Source organism: Marmota flaviventris, chromosome 7, assembly GCF_047511675.1.
Source record: "Marmota flaviventris isolate mMarFla1 chromosome 7, mMarFla1.hap1, whole genome shotgun sequence".
NCBI classification, from domain to species: Eukaryota; Metazoa; Chordata; class Mammalia; order Rodentia; family Sciuridae; genus Marmota; species Marmota flaviventris.
In genome coordinates this window covers 62,029,279-62,044,449 of record NC_092504.1, presented here as the reverse complement: position 1 = coordinate 62,044,449, position 15,171 = coordinate 62,029,279, and the positions used below count along the sequence as shown (strand labels likewise).

Here is a 15,171-nt window from a genome sequence, read left to right as displayed (position 1 = left end):
GGGAAGGAAATAAAGGAAGCCTAAACACAAGTATCAAAAAGAAACAAAATTTTTAATCATGTCACATAATTTCAGAGTCTAAGAAATGAACAACTATCACTTTAACCAGAGATAGAGTAAAGCTGGCACAAATGCCTTATATTATTACTCTACTAAATAAACCTCTTCTAATCTCCTGCTTAGAGGATGAAGCCTGGCTACCAGAGTCCTGGGAGCTAAGTCAAGGAACAGGGATAACGGTGGGAGATGAGAGGAGTTTCTCAGCACTTTAGAATACATATATTCATATAACCTCTCTATTCTCAATTCCTCAACTCCTTATTTCCCTCAGTCTAGAAATTCTGTTTTAATCTCCCAGTATCTGATGTCATGTACACACTATCCACATATTTATCCCATGAAGACAGGACTGCAGTATATCTTGGTAATGTTTATTTATCCACTACAAAGAATAGCGTCTGACTGTTCTTATTAGGCTCTCAATAAATAGTCACTGAATGCGTGCATAAGTCATGAATTCCTAATGAAAATTCTCACACCAAAGAAAAATGTACGAATGCATACACACAAACACTGCATACAATTTGAGGAAAATCACAAAATCTTGAAGTCCATTGTTAGCTCCATTGGAGTTTTCTGGGGTTAAGAACTTTTGCACAACTGACTTTTTATTAAAATAACAGCAAGTCAAAACTATTATTGATGAACCCAGCCTAATTCCATTTTAAAATGGGGAGCCATCTCATCACAAAGTCATGAAAAATTAATTTCTGTTTTACTATAAATTACTGCAATTTCTAAACTTGCTTGGAATTCCTGCCTGTGCCTTGAACTCACCTACGCCTGGCTTTCCCTGACCAGATAACAACCCTCTTTAAAACCTTAGTAGTGCTGCATAAATCCTGGCTCCCCCTGACCAGACAACAACCCTCTCTGAAACCTCATCGGCGCCTCATAAATTCTGATGTTGGAATCTAAATTTACGCCCTACCTTTAAAAATCATGCCATGTAGATCATTAACCTACTATCTGCCTTTGTATTATGGCTGTGTAAGTTCTCAAGAAAACCCCCTTTGCAACTTTTTGTACTATAAAACCTCGTTCCTGGAGAGCTGTGGTGCTGATCTCTAGCCCATGTTAGGAGAGACAGCTGCTGATAGCTCTCTTTGTGTACACAAATACAAGCTTGCTTTAATTTGATTTAAAATTGAATTTGGTCTTTTCTTTGCGTCGGGGTGCAACATTATTAGGTAATGCTATCAAGGAATGTATTGCCAATAAAATACATGACTCACGTTCTATATCAAAATATTTCTCCTCTGTGTGTTTAATACTGTTCTCAGAATGTTTTCAGCATGTACTTCTTTGAGGATATTTTAACCTTACAAAACAGAGAAATATTCTTTCTCAGGGCTTTCATACCTGTTGCCCTCTCCCCAAGAATACTTTTCTCCCAGGCAGCTCCACAGTTTATTCTCTGACATCATTCAGCTTCTATTCAAAATGTCACCTCTCAGAGATGTTTTTCCTTACCAAACCTATCTGAAATAGCACCTCCCCATACACACATCTCCATCATTCTGTCCCTTTACCTAAATATATAAAATCATATTTGCATATTATCTATATTCCCAAACTAGAAAAGTAAGCCGTTTGAGGACTAGGACTCTGGGTTTTCTCCAAGACAGTATATCATCACAGTTAAAAGCAGTTTTGGCACTCAGTAAGCACTAGGATATGTTTTGAGTGTATTCTGTGACAGAAAAGTAAGAAAGGAACAGAGTATTCAAGGAAGAATCAGTCCATGTAGGGCCACTAAAACTATTCTTTTGCCTTTACTAGCTTTAGTGTGATGCCAAGCTAAATTACTAAATAATAGGATGAATGAAAGGGAAAGGGTACTACAGAGGAAGTACAGGCAAAATAAATGGGAAAAAAGAAAGTTTGTTTTGGACATAACAAAAGCATATGCTATTTAACAGAAGTCAGACTTTTTGTGTATGTATTTGAACTTCTAACTCAAAAATCTAAACCTCAGGGTGCTCCCACAGCCAGGAGCTTCATTCTCTGCTTCGCAATTTTCCGATTTTAGAGATAAGAGCCTAACCAGGCTTTATGAAGCAACAGATTCCAAGAAAGTGTGTGATGTTTCATTTAACTTTCTGTCCTGAAATGTTATGAATACAGGTTAGCTTTTCTTTAGATTTTATTTTGAAAAGTATTGTCAGCAGGCCCAGTAGAACATGCCAATAATCCCAGTGACTCAGGAGGCTAAATCAGGAGGATCACAAGTTCAAGGCCAGCCTCAGTAACACAGCAATACTCTGCCTCAAAAAATAAAAAGGACTGGGGATATGGTTCAGTGGTAAAGTGCCTGGGTTCAATTTTCACACTAAAAAACAGAAAACTGCTGTTGTCTGTGGCCACACTACCCTGAATGTACCCAATCTCGTCTGAAAAGTGCTATGAAGACAAGAAGTCCTCAATGTTCTAAGATGAAATGAAGATAAAACATCAAGATTTCTGATTTTAACTTTTAGAAAACAGAAGTCATTTTACAAGCTTCACTTGTGTGTAAATGTATATTAGAAAAAGAATTTTCCTTGAAATGAAAGATTAAAACCAATAAAGGGATTAGAAATAAAGCAGCCCCTTTATAAACATGTTTTTTAAGGCCATATTTATCAAGTGTATAAAATTCCACCAAGTTCTTATGCTGATGGCCAAATACTTATAAAGGGGCCATAATTGTTTTTAAAAATGATCTGAAACTAAGTAGATTTCATAGTACAGTGCACCTATCAAAAAAAGGCTTAGGGCTGGGGTTGTGGCTCAGTGGTAGAGCACTTGTCTAGCATGTGTGAGGCACTGGGTTCAGTCCTTAGCACCACATAAAAATAAACAAAGGTCCATCAACAACAACAAAAAAATTTTTAAAAATAGGTCTAGTGTGCATTAATATGTACATGTTTTTATCTTTGACTTTCACCTTGACTTTCACTTTTTAAAACCCAAAGAATTTTCAGTTAGAATTGATTTAAAAATCAAAATCTAAAACCCATGAAAACTACATTAAGTATTTCTATATGTGAGTTTCTACTCAATTGATTTCAGACATAAAAGTTACTTGTTACATGGGTCTGAATATATATAAACAGGCAGCAAGAGTCATATAATTTATTATGGTATTAAAAAAAGAAAATGTTAATTACCCTGATTTTATCATTATGTTATCTATATACACACACATATTCAATTACAATACTGTGCCCCTTAATTATGTACAAATAGTATATATTTAATAGTAATATTAAACAATAAATTTTTTAAGAAAAAAAAACCTATTATGGTATTAAATCCTATGAAAGGTTAAATATACCAAATAAACACATTCTAAATTTTCCCTCGATTGAAAATCATAGTTCATGCCCTTTCCTACTGACAAATGTCTCCTACCACAAATCCTATATTTTATACTCTAGTAATTTTTTTTCTACTGGAAAGTGCTATTCCTGGAACTCTGCCACTCTCATCAAAAGAAACTGCAACCACAATGCTATCACATTTGTTTGCTTTTGAAATATGTGAGGTAATCAACATTAACAAAAAAGAGAGTAAGGAAAAAAAAAACCTTTAATTTTTCACAAATATAAAAGTATTAAATGTGCCACTGTGAAATGAGAGAGTCAATATTAATAGAAAATTAGAACTATTTGAAACAAGTCAAGAAAACCAATCAACATTGCAAGTGGCCTTTAATTAAACTTTGGAGTGTACCGGAAGAGCAGGCTGAAGGGCAAATTATCTTAAATCACACAGGAATCTATCACTGAGAAAAAACAAAGAATGTTCTAAGAGCCTCATAGCAGACATAAAATGAATTTGCAGTATGTTATAAAATACTAACAGATACTTTTTGAAAATTACTCCAAAGTATCTATTTTGACAGGTTTATGCTTCAATATTTGCAGAGTTTAATTTTCTTACATAATCTCAAAATATAAATCTAGCTAAGCACTTCTATAATAAACAGTGAACAAGATTTTTAATTATTTCATTTTGTTAAACTACAGCAATTAATATTTCACTTGTGTTATTTCACAAGGATTATTTGAAAAGTTCAGTGTAAATTGGTCAAATTTTGATTATTTAAATTGATACATCTTTTAGTAATTTCTAACTAATATCAGTTGGCATATTGTTTATTCATACATATGTGCATCCATTCATTCAACAGTTATTGATTGAGTACATACCTGCCAGGTACTCTTCTAGGAGTTGGGTACACAGCAATAAACAAAATGAACAAATATTTTGGCCTTTTATTTTCTTATTCTTTTTGGTTTCCTGGTTCCTCCTCAGTTGTAATAAAACCTTAACTTTCCCTCTTTTAAGCAAAATTTTAGCTCAGCACATGGTCATTCAGCTGCATAGTATAAAACACAGGTCATCAGCTAAGCCATATGACTAAGGTCTGGATAAGGATGGGAACAAAGGTGGTGAAAGCAACATCTCACATGCTTGAAAAACAGCTGCATACTCTACTTCCTCCTGCCCCCTGAATCAGTCAGACATAGTGGTCAGCATGCTTTAACCACAAAGAATAGAAAGGCTTAGAGATAACAAAAGAACAAAGGGAAGGAGCCTTGATCCTTAAATAACCCTGCAGATCAAAGCAGTCCTGAGCTGGCCATTTCAGACTCTGGAGAAAGTTAACTATCATGGTTAAGTCGCTGCTGTTTGGTTCCTTTAAAATAGCTGAATCAATATAGTTGTGTGGTAGCCCATTCTTTGTCTTGTATATTATTTTGAAATAAGAGTAATGACCCTTAATTTACCTGGAGTATATTTTTAAAGTCCTCCAAGAAGCCATCCTTGGCCTACTCCATGCCATGATTACATTAATCATTGCTTTTCTGTAACTTCTATATCTTACATATACATTTATATACTGCTATACTTATCACATGTAATTTACTTTTGTATCTATCTCCTCCACTAGGTGTGTCCTTCTTAAAAAGAAAAATGTCATGTCACCAGCAGTGTGCCTACTGCAATCAGTACTCAATAAATATTTGTTAAACAGAACTTATACATTAAGTTGTTCTTTGTTTCTTATTAGATTATAATGAGCTAATAATAATTTTTCTTGTTCAGAAACAAAAGTTCATGAGAAGTCATTATATGAGAATAATTTTTTAAATACATAGGATACACTAAAAGTCTCTGATATTTCATGGGTGAGACAAAATCAGTCCCAAATATGGGATAGGAAAGGTTTTATTTTCAGTAGTTAGAAAGGAATCTGCATTATAAACACTTTAATGTTTACAACACTTCAATGTAATCATCCTTCGGTGACCACGATTCTTGTTAATTTCATTCAGCAGGTACTAGTAAACAGCACATATGATACAGGTAAGTTATACAAGGTACATAGTAAAGGGAACCAACAGGAGACCACCCCCCCCAAAAAAGAGTGGTGGAGGATCAGAGTGAGCAGGGCTAAGAATGAGAATAGAAAAGGAATGAGAATAGCAGACAAGCCATTTGAGGAGCACATGCCTGTAATCCCAGCAGCTCTGGAAGCTGAGGCAGGAGGATCGCTGGTTCGAGACCAGCCTCAGAAACTTAGTGAGGCTCTAAGCAACTTAGCAAGACCCTGTCTCTAAAAAAAAAAAAAAAATTTAAAGGGCTGGGAATATGGCTCAGTGGTTAAGCATCCCTGGGTTCAATCCCTAGTACCAAAAAAAAAAAAAAAAAAAAAAAAACAGGTGGACAGATCAGACTCAGGATGTTCAGAAGAATAAAACAGATTACATAGCTATCTAAAATATGCAGGCATTAAAAAGAACATGGCATGGGCTGGGGCTATAGCTCAGTGGCAGAGCACTTGTCTTGTATGTGTGAGGCACTGGGTTCAATCCTCAGCACCACATAAAAATAAAATAAAGGCATGCTGTCCATCTGCAACTATGGGTTGGGGGAGGTGGGCATGGCAGCCCACATTAAAGCCCAGGAAGCCTGAGGAGAAAAAAGAAGAACATGGTATGGGTTGATTCTCTGAACTCCTCGCTCAGTTAACCCTGCCAAAAAGGGAGAGAGAGAGAGAGAAAAAAAGAACATCAGCAGGCAGATCTCTTCACATCTTCGAAGATATTCATGCTATATCTATATTTTCGTCCACTGAAAAGAAGGTTACGGGGGCTGGGGCTGGAGCTCAGTGGCAGAACGCTTGCCTGGCATGTGTGAGATACTAGGTTCTATCCTTAGTACCACATACAAAAATAAGCAAATAAAATAAAGGCATGCTGTCCATCTACAACCACAAAAAAAAAAAAAAGAAAGAAAGAAAGAATAAGAATGTTAAGGAACTGTATATGTGGCATAAAAATTTGCACATAAATTGATTTTTAAGGGTATTTATGTTTTATGCCTTAATATTTCTATAAGGACTAACCAACTATTAAGAGATGTTCCACAGGAAAACAACTGCAGGGGGAGACTTCAGTGTTTCCTTATATACTTTCATGAACTGTCTAAATTTAACCATGTACACATATTAATCTGAATTTTTTTAAATATCAAGAGAGTTATATGAGGACTGGGGTTGTAGCTCAGTAGTAGAGTACTTGCCTGGCATATGTGAGGCACTGGGTTCAATCCTCAGTACCACATATGTAGAAAAAGGAAGAAAGGAAGAAAGAAGGAAGGAAGGGAGAAGGAAGGAAGGAAGGAAGGAAAGAAAGAAGGAAAGAAGGAAGGAAGGAAGGAAGGAAGGAAGGAAAGAAAGAAAGAAGGAAGGAAGGAAGGAAGGAAGGAAGGAGGAAGGAAGGAAGGAAGGAAAGAAAGAAAAAAGAAGGAAGGAAAGAAAGAAGGAAGGAAAGAAGGAAAGAAAAAGAAAGAAAGGTCCATTGACAACTAATAATTTAAAAAAGTTATATGAATAACTGAATTGATTATTATATTGTTTTCTAGAGTATAAACATATTGATACTTTTAAAATTATTTACTATCTGAAATTATACTATTTAGATTATAAACATTGACCAGATACCTGTGTCTCAACTTCACTTTCTGAGAACCCATATTAGTTTCATTTCCATTTCATGCAAAGAGCCATTGGGGAAAAATGTAGGAGAAATACATTTTTCTTCTTTGTAGCCCTTTTAGTTTTATACTTTAAGATCTTTTCTTTAAATATGATCACTTAGCAACTTATTTTTATTTCCAGCCAATTATGATCCATGGCCAAGAGAGAAAGTAAATGTTGACATGACAGCAATATAACAGGTAAAAAACAAAATATTCCAATAATAACTTGTTCTTTCTTCATCATGTTCAACATAGTGTTTAAATGATTTTCACTGATAAAGAGTATTTGATTTGAGAGCACACAGAAATAACCAATTTCATGAACTATGTACATTTCAGGTACAAATTGTAGGAAAAATTTAAAAAACTAAATGAAACAAATTTATCTAACAAGTACTGCTGACAAATGTTACATACTAACCATCTAAAGGAGCACTTGCAGCTGGGGATGTACCTCAGTGGTACATCACTTGCCTAGCATGCACAAGGATCTGGATTCAATCCCCAGACATTAGTAGCTGAGTTCTAATCTCAGGTATTAGATACCCATTAGATACTAATCAAGAAAGATCATTCAACTGATTATATATATATCACTTTGATACAGAAGAAAATGTAGCTTAAAGTACTCAAGATCAATTTCATAATACCCTGACACTAGAACTAGATCTTGAAGCAATGTGGCAGTAAGACCCTTTACACAATCATAACAAGAGACATCAAGATGATTTAGCTAGATACAGTACCGCCCACACAGGCAAACAGAAATACGAAACTAATCTTTTGTTCACTCAAAAAAATCTTTCTATATTAGGGTTCATCAACCTTTTCTGTAATGAGACAGATGGTAAATATTTTAGGTTTTGCAGTTCACATCTATTCTCTGTAGTATATTCTTGTTTTGTTTTCCTTTGTTTTTGTGTGGTGCTGGAGATTGAATCCAGGGCCTTGTGCATGCAAGGCAAGCACTCTACCAACTGAGCTATATATATCCTAGCCCTCTTGTTGTTTTTTTACAATCTTTTAAAACAATAAAGACCATTCTGACAGGCTGTACAAAAGCAGGTCATAGCCATGACTAAATCTGGCCCACAGGCTGTTGTTCATTGATATAGTTCTTTTATCCAAAATGAAGAGGACCTTTAATAAGCATGTGATGTTGTCAGTGCCCTTATTGTACACTCATTCTTAATCAAATTCTCATAAACACAGGCTGCAAAACAAGCCAAACAAAAACCTCACATGCTCAATATTCCCAGTTGTACAATGAAAATAATATCACACATGAAAACCTTATTATTCTGCTTAAAAATCTTTTTAAAAAAAATTTTATTGCACCTCTGATAATTATAATAATAAAATTCATTGAACACCTGGTTTTGTATCAGATACCATAGTAAATAGTGTAATACTTTTTTTAAATAACTTATTGAGTTATTCTTGGCATACTGCACATTTTTAATAACTTTACTAAGGCATAATTTGCATATTACTCATCAATTTCTAATGTACAATTCAATAATTTTTAGTAAGTTTATCAAGTTGTACAACCATCACCATGAATCAGTTTAATGCATCTTCATCACCCCAATATCATCCCTCATGCACATTTACTGTTAATGCCTATTTCCTCCCACTCCCTTCCCAGGGAACTACTAATCTTTCCTATGTTTTTCTTCCTCTGGATATATCATATAAATGTTATCACGTAAATGGTTTCTGTATCTGGCTTCTTTCCCTGAGTATAATATTATTAAGGTTCATTCATATTGTAGAATGGATCCATAGTTTATTTGTTTTTCTATTATGAAGTGGTATTCCATTAGATGTGCTGCACTTTCTTAAAAGATGTAATTTACTAAGTTTTGACACATATATAATCATGATATCATCCACATAATAATCATTCATTTCCACAACTTACTGTGCCCCTTAATAATCCTGCTACCTGCCATTCTCTATCCACCTCTGTCCCCAAGGCAACCATGAGTTTGCTTTCTGTCACTATATAGAAGTTTGCATTTGCCATAATTTTATATAAATATAATCATACAGTATATATTTTTTTTCTGACCTCCTTTATTCAGCATAATTATTTTAAAATTCATCCATTTTATTGTATATATTGATCTTATTATTATTCCTAAAGAATATTCTTGTTTATGTATTCATCTATGATAGCTATTTAGAATGTTTCCAGTTTGGAATTTTTACAAACAAACCTGATATGGACTTTTGTTTCTAAGTCTTTGGACATGTTTTCAATTCTTGTAAATATCTAAAAGTGGAATGGCAAGATCATATAGTAGGATCAACTTTTTAAGAGAAGGACAAATAATTCACCAAAGAGATTGCATCATTTAACATTCCCGCAGTATCTGAGTGATCTAGTCCCTCCACATCTTAAACAACATGGTCAGTTTTTAAAATTTTATTCATTCTAGTATATGTGTACTGACAGTTCTTTATGGTATTAATCTATGTTTTCCTAGTGACTAAAGATGTTGAGCATCAGTGCTGGGGTTGTGGCTCAGTGGTAGAGCACCTGCCTAGCATGTGTAGGCACTGGGTTCAATCCTCAGCACTACAGAAAAATAAATGAATAAAATAAAGGTACTGTGTCCATCTACAACTAAAAAATAATAATAATAAAAAAGATGTTGAGCATCTTTTCATATGTTTGTGTTGTAGCTCCTTGGTGAAGTGTGTTCACATCTTTTGCCAAATTTTTAAAAATTGGGTCTCTTTAATGGGTTTGATAAGTTTTTTAAATATATTCTGGATTCATCAGATATATTCTGCCAGTCTTTAATTTGTCTTCATTTTCATAATGCTATCTTTTAAAGATCAGATTTTTAATTTTTATGAAAGGGCAACTTACCAATTTCTTCTATGGATATTTTTGGTGTCACATCTAAGAAATAATTCCCAAACCCAATTTTTTTCTTTTAGAAGTATTGTTATTTGAGGCTTTATATTTAGATTTTTGATATATTTTGAGTTAATTATTATACAGGATTTGAAATGTGGTTCAAAGTTCATTCTATTATATATAGATATCCAACTGTTCTGGTACATTTTGTTGAAGACTGCTTTATGTGTTTTTTTCACTAAAAATGCCTTTATACCTTGTTGATAATCAGTTATCCATATTTTTTTTGTCTTTTTGGGGGGAGGGGTCATCTATTCAATTGACTGTTTTTTCTCTTAACATCAATACCACATTGTCTTAACTGCTGTACCTTTATAAATCATATATATCTCCAACTTCATTATTTTTCAAAGTTGCTTTGGCTATCTTAGATCCTTCACATTTCCATATAAGCTTTAGAATCAATTTCTATTTTTTTGAAAATAAGTTTTGAATGGGAATTTGAGAATTTAATGAATCTATTGACTCCCTTGGGGATAACTAATATTTTACTAACATTCAATCTACTGATTCATAAACAAAGTACATCTTACCTTTTATTGGTATCTTTAATTTCTTTCTACTATATTTGAAGTTTACAGTGCATTCATCTTTCACATCTTTTGTCATATTTATCCTCAAGTTTTCATATTTTTATAGTATTATAAATGACATTCACTGTTTTTTGTTTCTAATTGTTACTGCTGTACAGAAATGCAAATGATTTTTATACATGGAGCTTATATACTTCAACTATACTTAACTCATTTCTTTGTACTTTTAGCTAAATCATACACTCTATAAATAATGGCAGTTTCACCTCTTCCTCTATTCTAGATGTCTCTGCCTGTTTCTTACTCTGCCTAAAATCCCATATAACGTTGAACAGAAGCATTAAGAACACATATCCTAATCTTGTTTCTAAATTTAGGAAGAAAGCAGCATTTAGTCTTTCACCAATAAATATAATGCCAGTTATTGGTTTTTCTTAGATGTCCTTTATGAGGTTAAGGACACTTGACTTTGGTGGTGGTGCGGGGTGGGGAGGAGGGAGGGGGGCGTTGTGCTAGGGACTGAACCCAGGGTTTCATACAGGTTAAGCACATGTACTACCACTGAGCAGTAGATCTAACCCAAAGGACACTAACTTCTATCCTTGGTTTGCTGAGATTACTTAATCAGCATTTGGATTCTGTCAAATGCTAGCTCTGTGTCTACTGAAATGATCACATGGCTTTGGTTTTATAATTTGTTAGTAAAATGAATTATAATGATTATCGAATGATAAACCAACCTTGTATTCCTACAGTGAACGGTACTTGATTACTGCTATGATTTGAATATGATATGTCCTCTCCAAAACTCAAGTTGGAATTTGACTGTCATTGTGACAGTGTTGGGAGGTGGGGCCTGTAAGGGGTAATGAAGTCATTAAGAGGGATTAATGCCTTTCTCATTGAAATGGATTCATTCTCCAGAGAGCAAGATGTTACAAAGCAAGTCAACTCCTAGTGTTCTTGCCTCTTCAACACATGTCTGTTGTCCTTTCACTTTTCTGCCATGCTGTGGTGTAGCATGAGGCCCTCACCAGATGCTGGCACCATGTTCTTGAACTCTCCAGCCTCCAGAATCATGAGCCAACGTAAACCTCTATTTAATATAAATCATCTAGTCTCAGGTATTCTTTTATGTGTGTGTCGGGGTGCTGGGAATTGAACCCAGGGGCAATTTACCACTGGGTTACATCCCCAGCCCTTTTAATCTTTGACACAGAATCTCATTAAACTGTCTGGTTGGCCTTGAACTTGCTATCCTTCTGCCCCAGCCCCCTGAGCCACTGGGATTACAGGTCTGTGACTGTAATTCTGGCTCAGTCTCAGATATTCTACAACAGCAATAGAAAACATTCTAAGGCAGCCATGATAAATTATACTTTTTATATATCACCGGATTTTATTTATTAAACTCAGTTTTAAATGTTTACATCTATATTCATGAATGATATTGCACTGTAGTTTTCCTTGGTTTTGGTATCAAGATAATGCTCATTGTTTTGGGCACATAGGTAAATCAGGTCCCTGTAACACATCTTAGCCAGAAGAAGTAAGTGTGCTACATAGTTATTATGTTATTACTTCATCTAATCATTCCTAGCCTAGGTAGTATTTGTCATTACTATCACATTACATATGGCAGAAAAGAGGAAAATAATCAAGACTGACAGCAAGGAGGCATAGTTCTTTCTAAACTGGAACTAGGACTTTAATCATGACAGCATGAATCTAAAATCTACTCTCTTAATCTCCTACTATACTATAATACGAAACTTGTACTCAAGAAGATTCTCTTTAAACATGTAGATTAATTTCTTTTTTATTGAGAAAAAAACATTTAGTCTCCAAAAGATCCAAGTACTCTGATCTGGAGCCCATGTCTTACTCTCTATAGTATTTAATAAAAAAAAAAAAAAAAAAAAAGTATAAAATGCCATGGTTTCTTACACTTTAAGTCAGGACCTATATAAACTATACTACTGAATATACTGAACTATTACTTGAGAAAGGATCTTATAAGGATATTCTATAGTCCCAAAACACCAACCCAAACTATTACAATAGTACTACAAAGGTACTACCCTTTTACAGTTTTATCTGATGTTTAACCACATTGTGAAATATGAATTATCATAGATATTCTACAGATGAGAAAATTTGAAAAGCAACATTAAGAAACTTGCTTAATATTCCTTAAATAGCATGGCAGATATTCAAACTCAGGTATCTACAGCTCAAAAAAGGCTCCTTAAATATCGTGTGTGTTTGTTTGTTTGTCAGATTCCAATATTTTCAACTCTAAGAAAAAAAAGAGGCACTGCCAAGGGCCTTTGGAAACAAAGAAATTTCAACATCAGATTCCAGCAGAGCTCAGGCCAAGTAAATTGGATCTGAGCTTTGATGATAATGTGGCAAGTAGACACTTCTCAACCTTTGACTGCAGTAAGCCTACTTTATTTCCTTTCTAAGGGAAGTTTTCCTACCATGAAACTAGCTGAGTGCTTTTTCTTTATTTCTGAATATCTTCAGGTGGACACAGCTCAATTCACTTGGATCACTAGCTATTGTGTATGATGCAGAATTCCTCTTAAGAGTCAAATGGAAGGAAAAAGAGAAAGAATAGCAGCAATTCAAGTTATTCTAGTCACAAAACAAGGTAGAATAGGGAAAAAAAAAAAAAAACCTGGATGCTTAAGAATATTGTCAAGGTCCAGATCCTACCTATTCTGCCTCATTTTAGCAGTGAAACCTTGGAAAAGTTTCAGACTCTATCGGCTTCTAAGTTTTGATCTATAAAATAAGGATGATAATTTTACCTCTCACATACTTAAGAATTAAAAGAGAGAATACACAAAATGTGTTTAGAATAGCACCTGACACTTGATAAGCACTTTTTAAAATTATGCTATCAGTATTATATTATTCCTATAATTATGGACAGAAAAAAATTACATGTTATTTAGAGATTATTTGTATTTGCAAATAACTTGTTTCTAATGTCTGTATATTGAAAACATCATTCTATAATTCTGACAGGTCAATATTAGTGTCCTAAAAATGACGTTGGAAATTGATTTCTAGTATCTTCTATAAGTAGGCAAACAACTTTGAAAACAAACAGAAATAACCAGAAGAGCTGGGCGCACTGGCACATGCCTGTAATCCCAGCAGCTTGAGAGGCTAAAGCAGGAGGATTCAAAGCCAGCCTCAGCAACAGCAAGGAGCTTAGCCAACTCAGTGAGACCCTGTCTCTAAATAAACTACAAAATATGACTGGGGATGTGGCTCAGTGGTTGAGTATATCTGAGTTCAATCACTGGTACAAAAGAAAAGAAAAGAAATAACTACACATAAATTATTAAGATAAGCAAATTATTCAATTCCATTATGTAGAATTAAATACCCACTATGTTCTCAGCATTATATAATGTTCTATAGAATACACACAAGATCTAAACCCAACTCTCAATATGCTTAAATTATTAGGGAACAAAAATACATACTTAGAATAGATAGACAAGGCAAAATATAAGCAAATTCTAGTGAATACCCAGTAACTCTGGATGGAAGAAGTCCTCAAATAAAGAATATGAATTCAATCTACTAAATTAAAAAAAAATTCCATGTGTATATTTAATGTCATTCTTTTTTAAATTTTTTATTCTAATTTGTTATATATGACAGCAGAATGCATTACAATTCATATTACACATATAGAGCACAATTTTTCATATCTCTGGTTGTATACAACATATATGCTTAATATTAGTTTCAAAAGCAAGTGCAAATGACTGGTATATTACAATATTAATAAATTATTAATAAATTAAACAAAAAAGGATTATTTAATGAATTTCCACCATAACTTACTGTGGCTATTTTGGTACTGAGAAAGTTCTCCCTTTCTTCATCTACGTGAATTTCATGTCCAGTTTTAAATAATTCAAGCATTTTAGGGATGTCACGGCCAATGGAATCTGGTTAAAAAAATAAAAAAACCCAAATTATCACTACATCTAAAACCATAGCAAAAATTACTGAATGTGATAACCATATATTCCATGTGAAGATACAGTAAATAAATTGTGGCAGACAGACTTTAGAGTGGCCCTTGTGGTCACAATTTCCTGTGCTCATGCTCTTGAGTGATTTCCTCCCACTGTGTGTGGATGAAGCCTGCAACTTCCTTCTCAGGTTATAATGTCACTTACTAAAGAAAAGAACAAAATCAAGGTAAAAACTGAGAATGTTCAAATTATACAGAAGATTTAAAAAATAAACTATATAACCACTATGATTTAGTCATTATCATTTTAACTCAGAGTTAACACAAAAAATGCATTTATATTTCAGTATACTGAAATACTAATATATGCATAAAAGTGTTTCTTTTTCTCTACATCTTTTCCAGCCTTTATTATTATTTGTGTTCTTGATGACTGCTATTTTGACGGTTGTGAAATGAAATCTCAGTGTAGTTTTGATTTGCAGTTCCCTAATTGCTAATGTTGTTGAACATTTTTTCATGTATTTATTGGCCATTTATATTTTTTTCTTGAGAAGGATCTGCTTAATTCATTTACCCATTATGAATTGGGTTATTTGACTTCT

General features: G+C 33.8%; 1 protein-coding gene across 2 annotated transcripts in view; it reads right to left on the bottom strand.

Annotated features, from left to right (window-relative positions):
* The window catches only part of Mrpl1 (mitochondrial ribosomal protein L1), an 84,399-nt gene that overhangs the window by 29,269 nt on the left and 39,959 nt on the right, over nt 1-15,171 (bottom strand). The window contains exons 7-8 of one of the 2 annotated variants that reach the window (XM_071614356.1): nt 14,431-14,537; nt 5,265-6,086 (exon numbers count right to left, since the gene is read on the bottom strand). In XM_071614356.1, the coding sequence (XP_071470457.1) occupies nt 6,081-6,086; nt 14,431-14,537 (113 nt within the window). In that variant the 3' untranslated portion in view covers nt 5,265-6,080. Of the gene's footprint in view, nt 1-5,264; nt 6,087-14,430; nt 14,538-15,171 lie in introns of those variants that run through there. The other variant, XM_027939856.3, reaches the window with a different exon arrangement.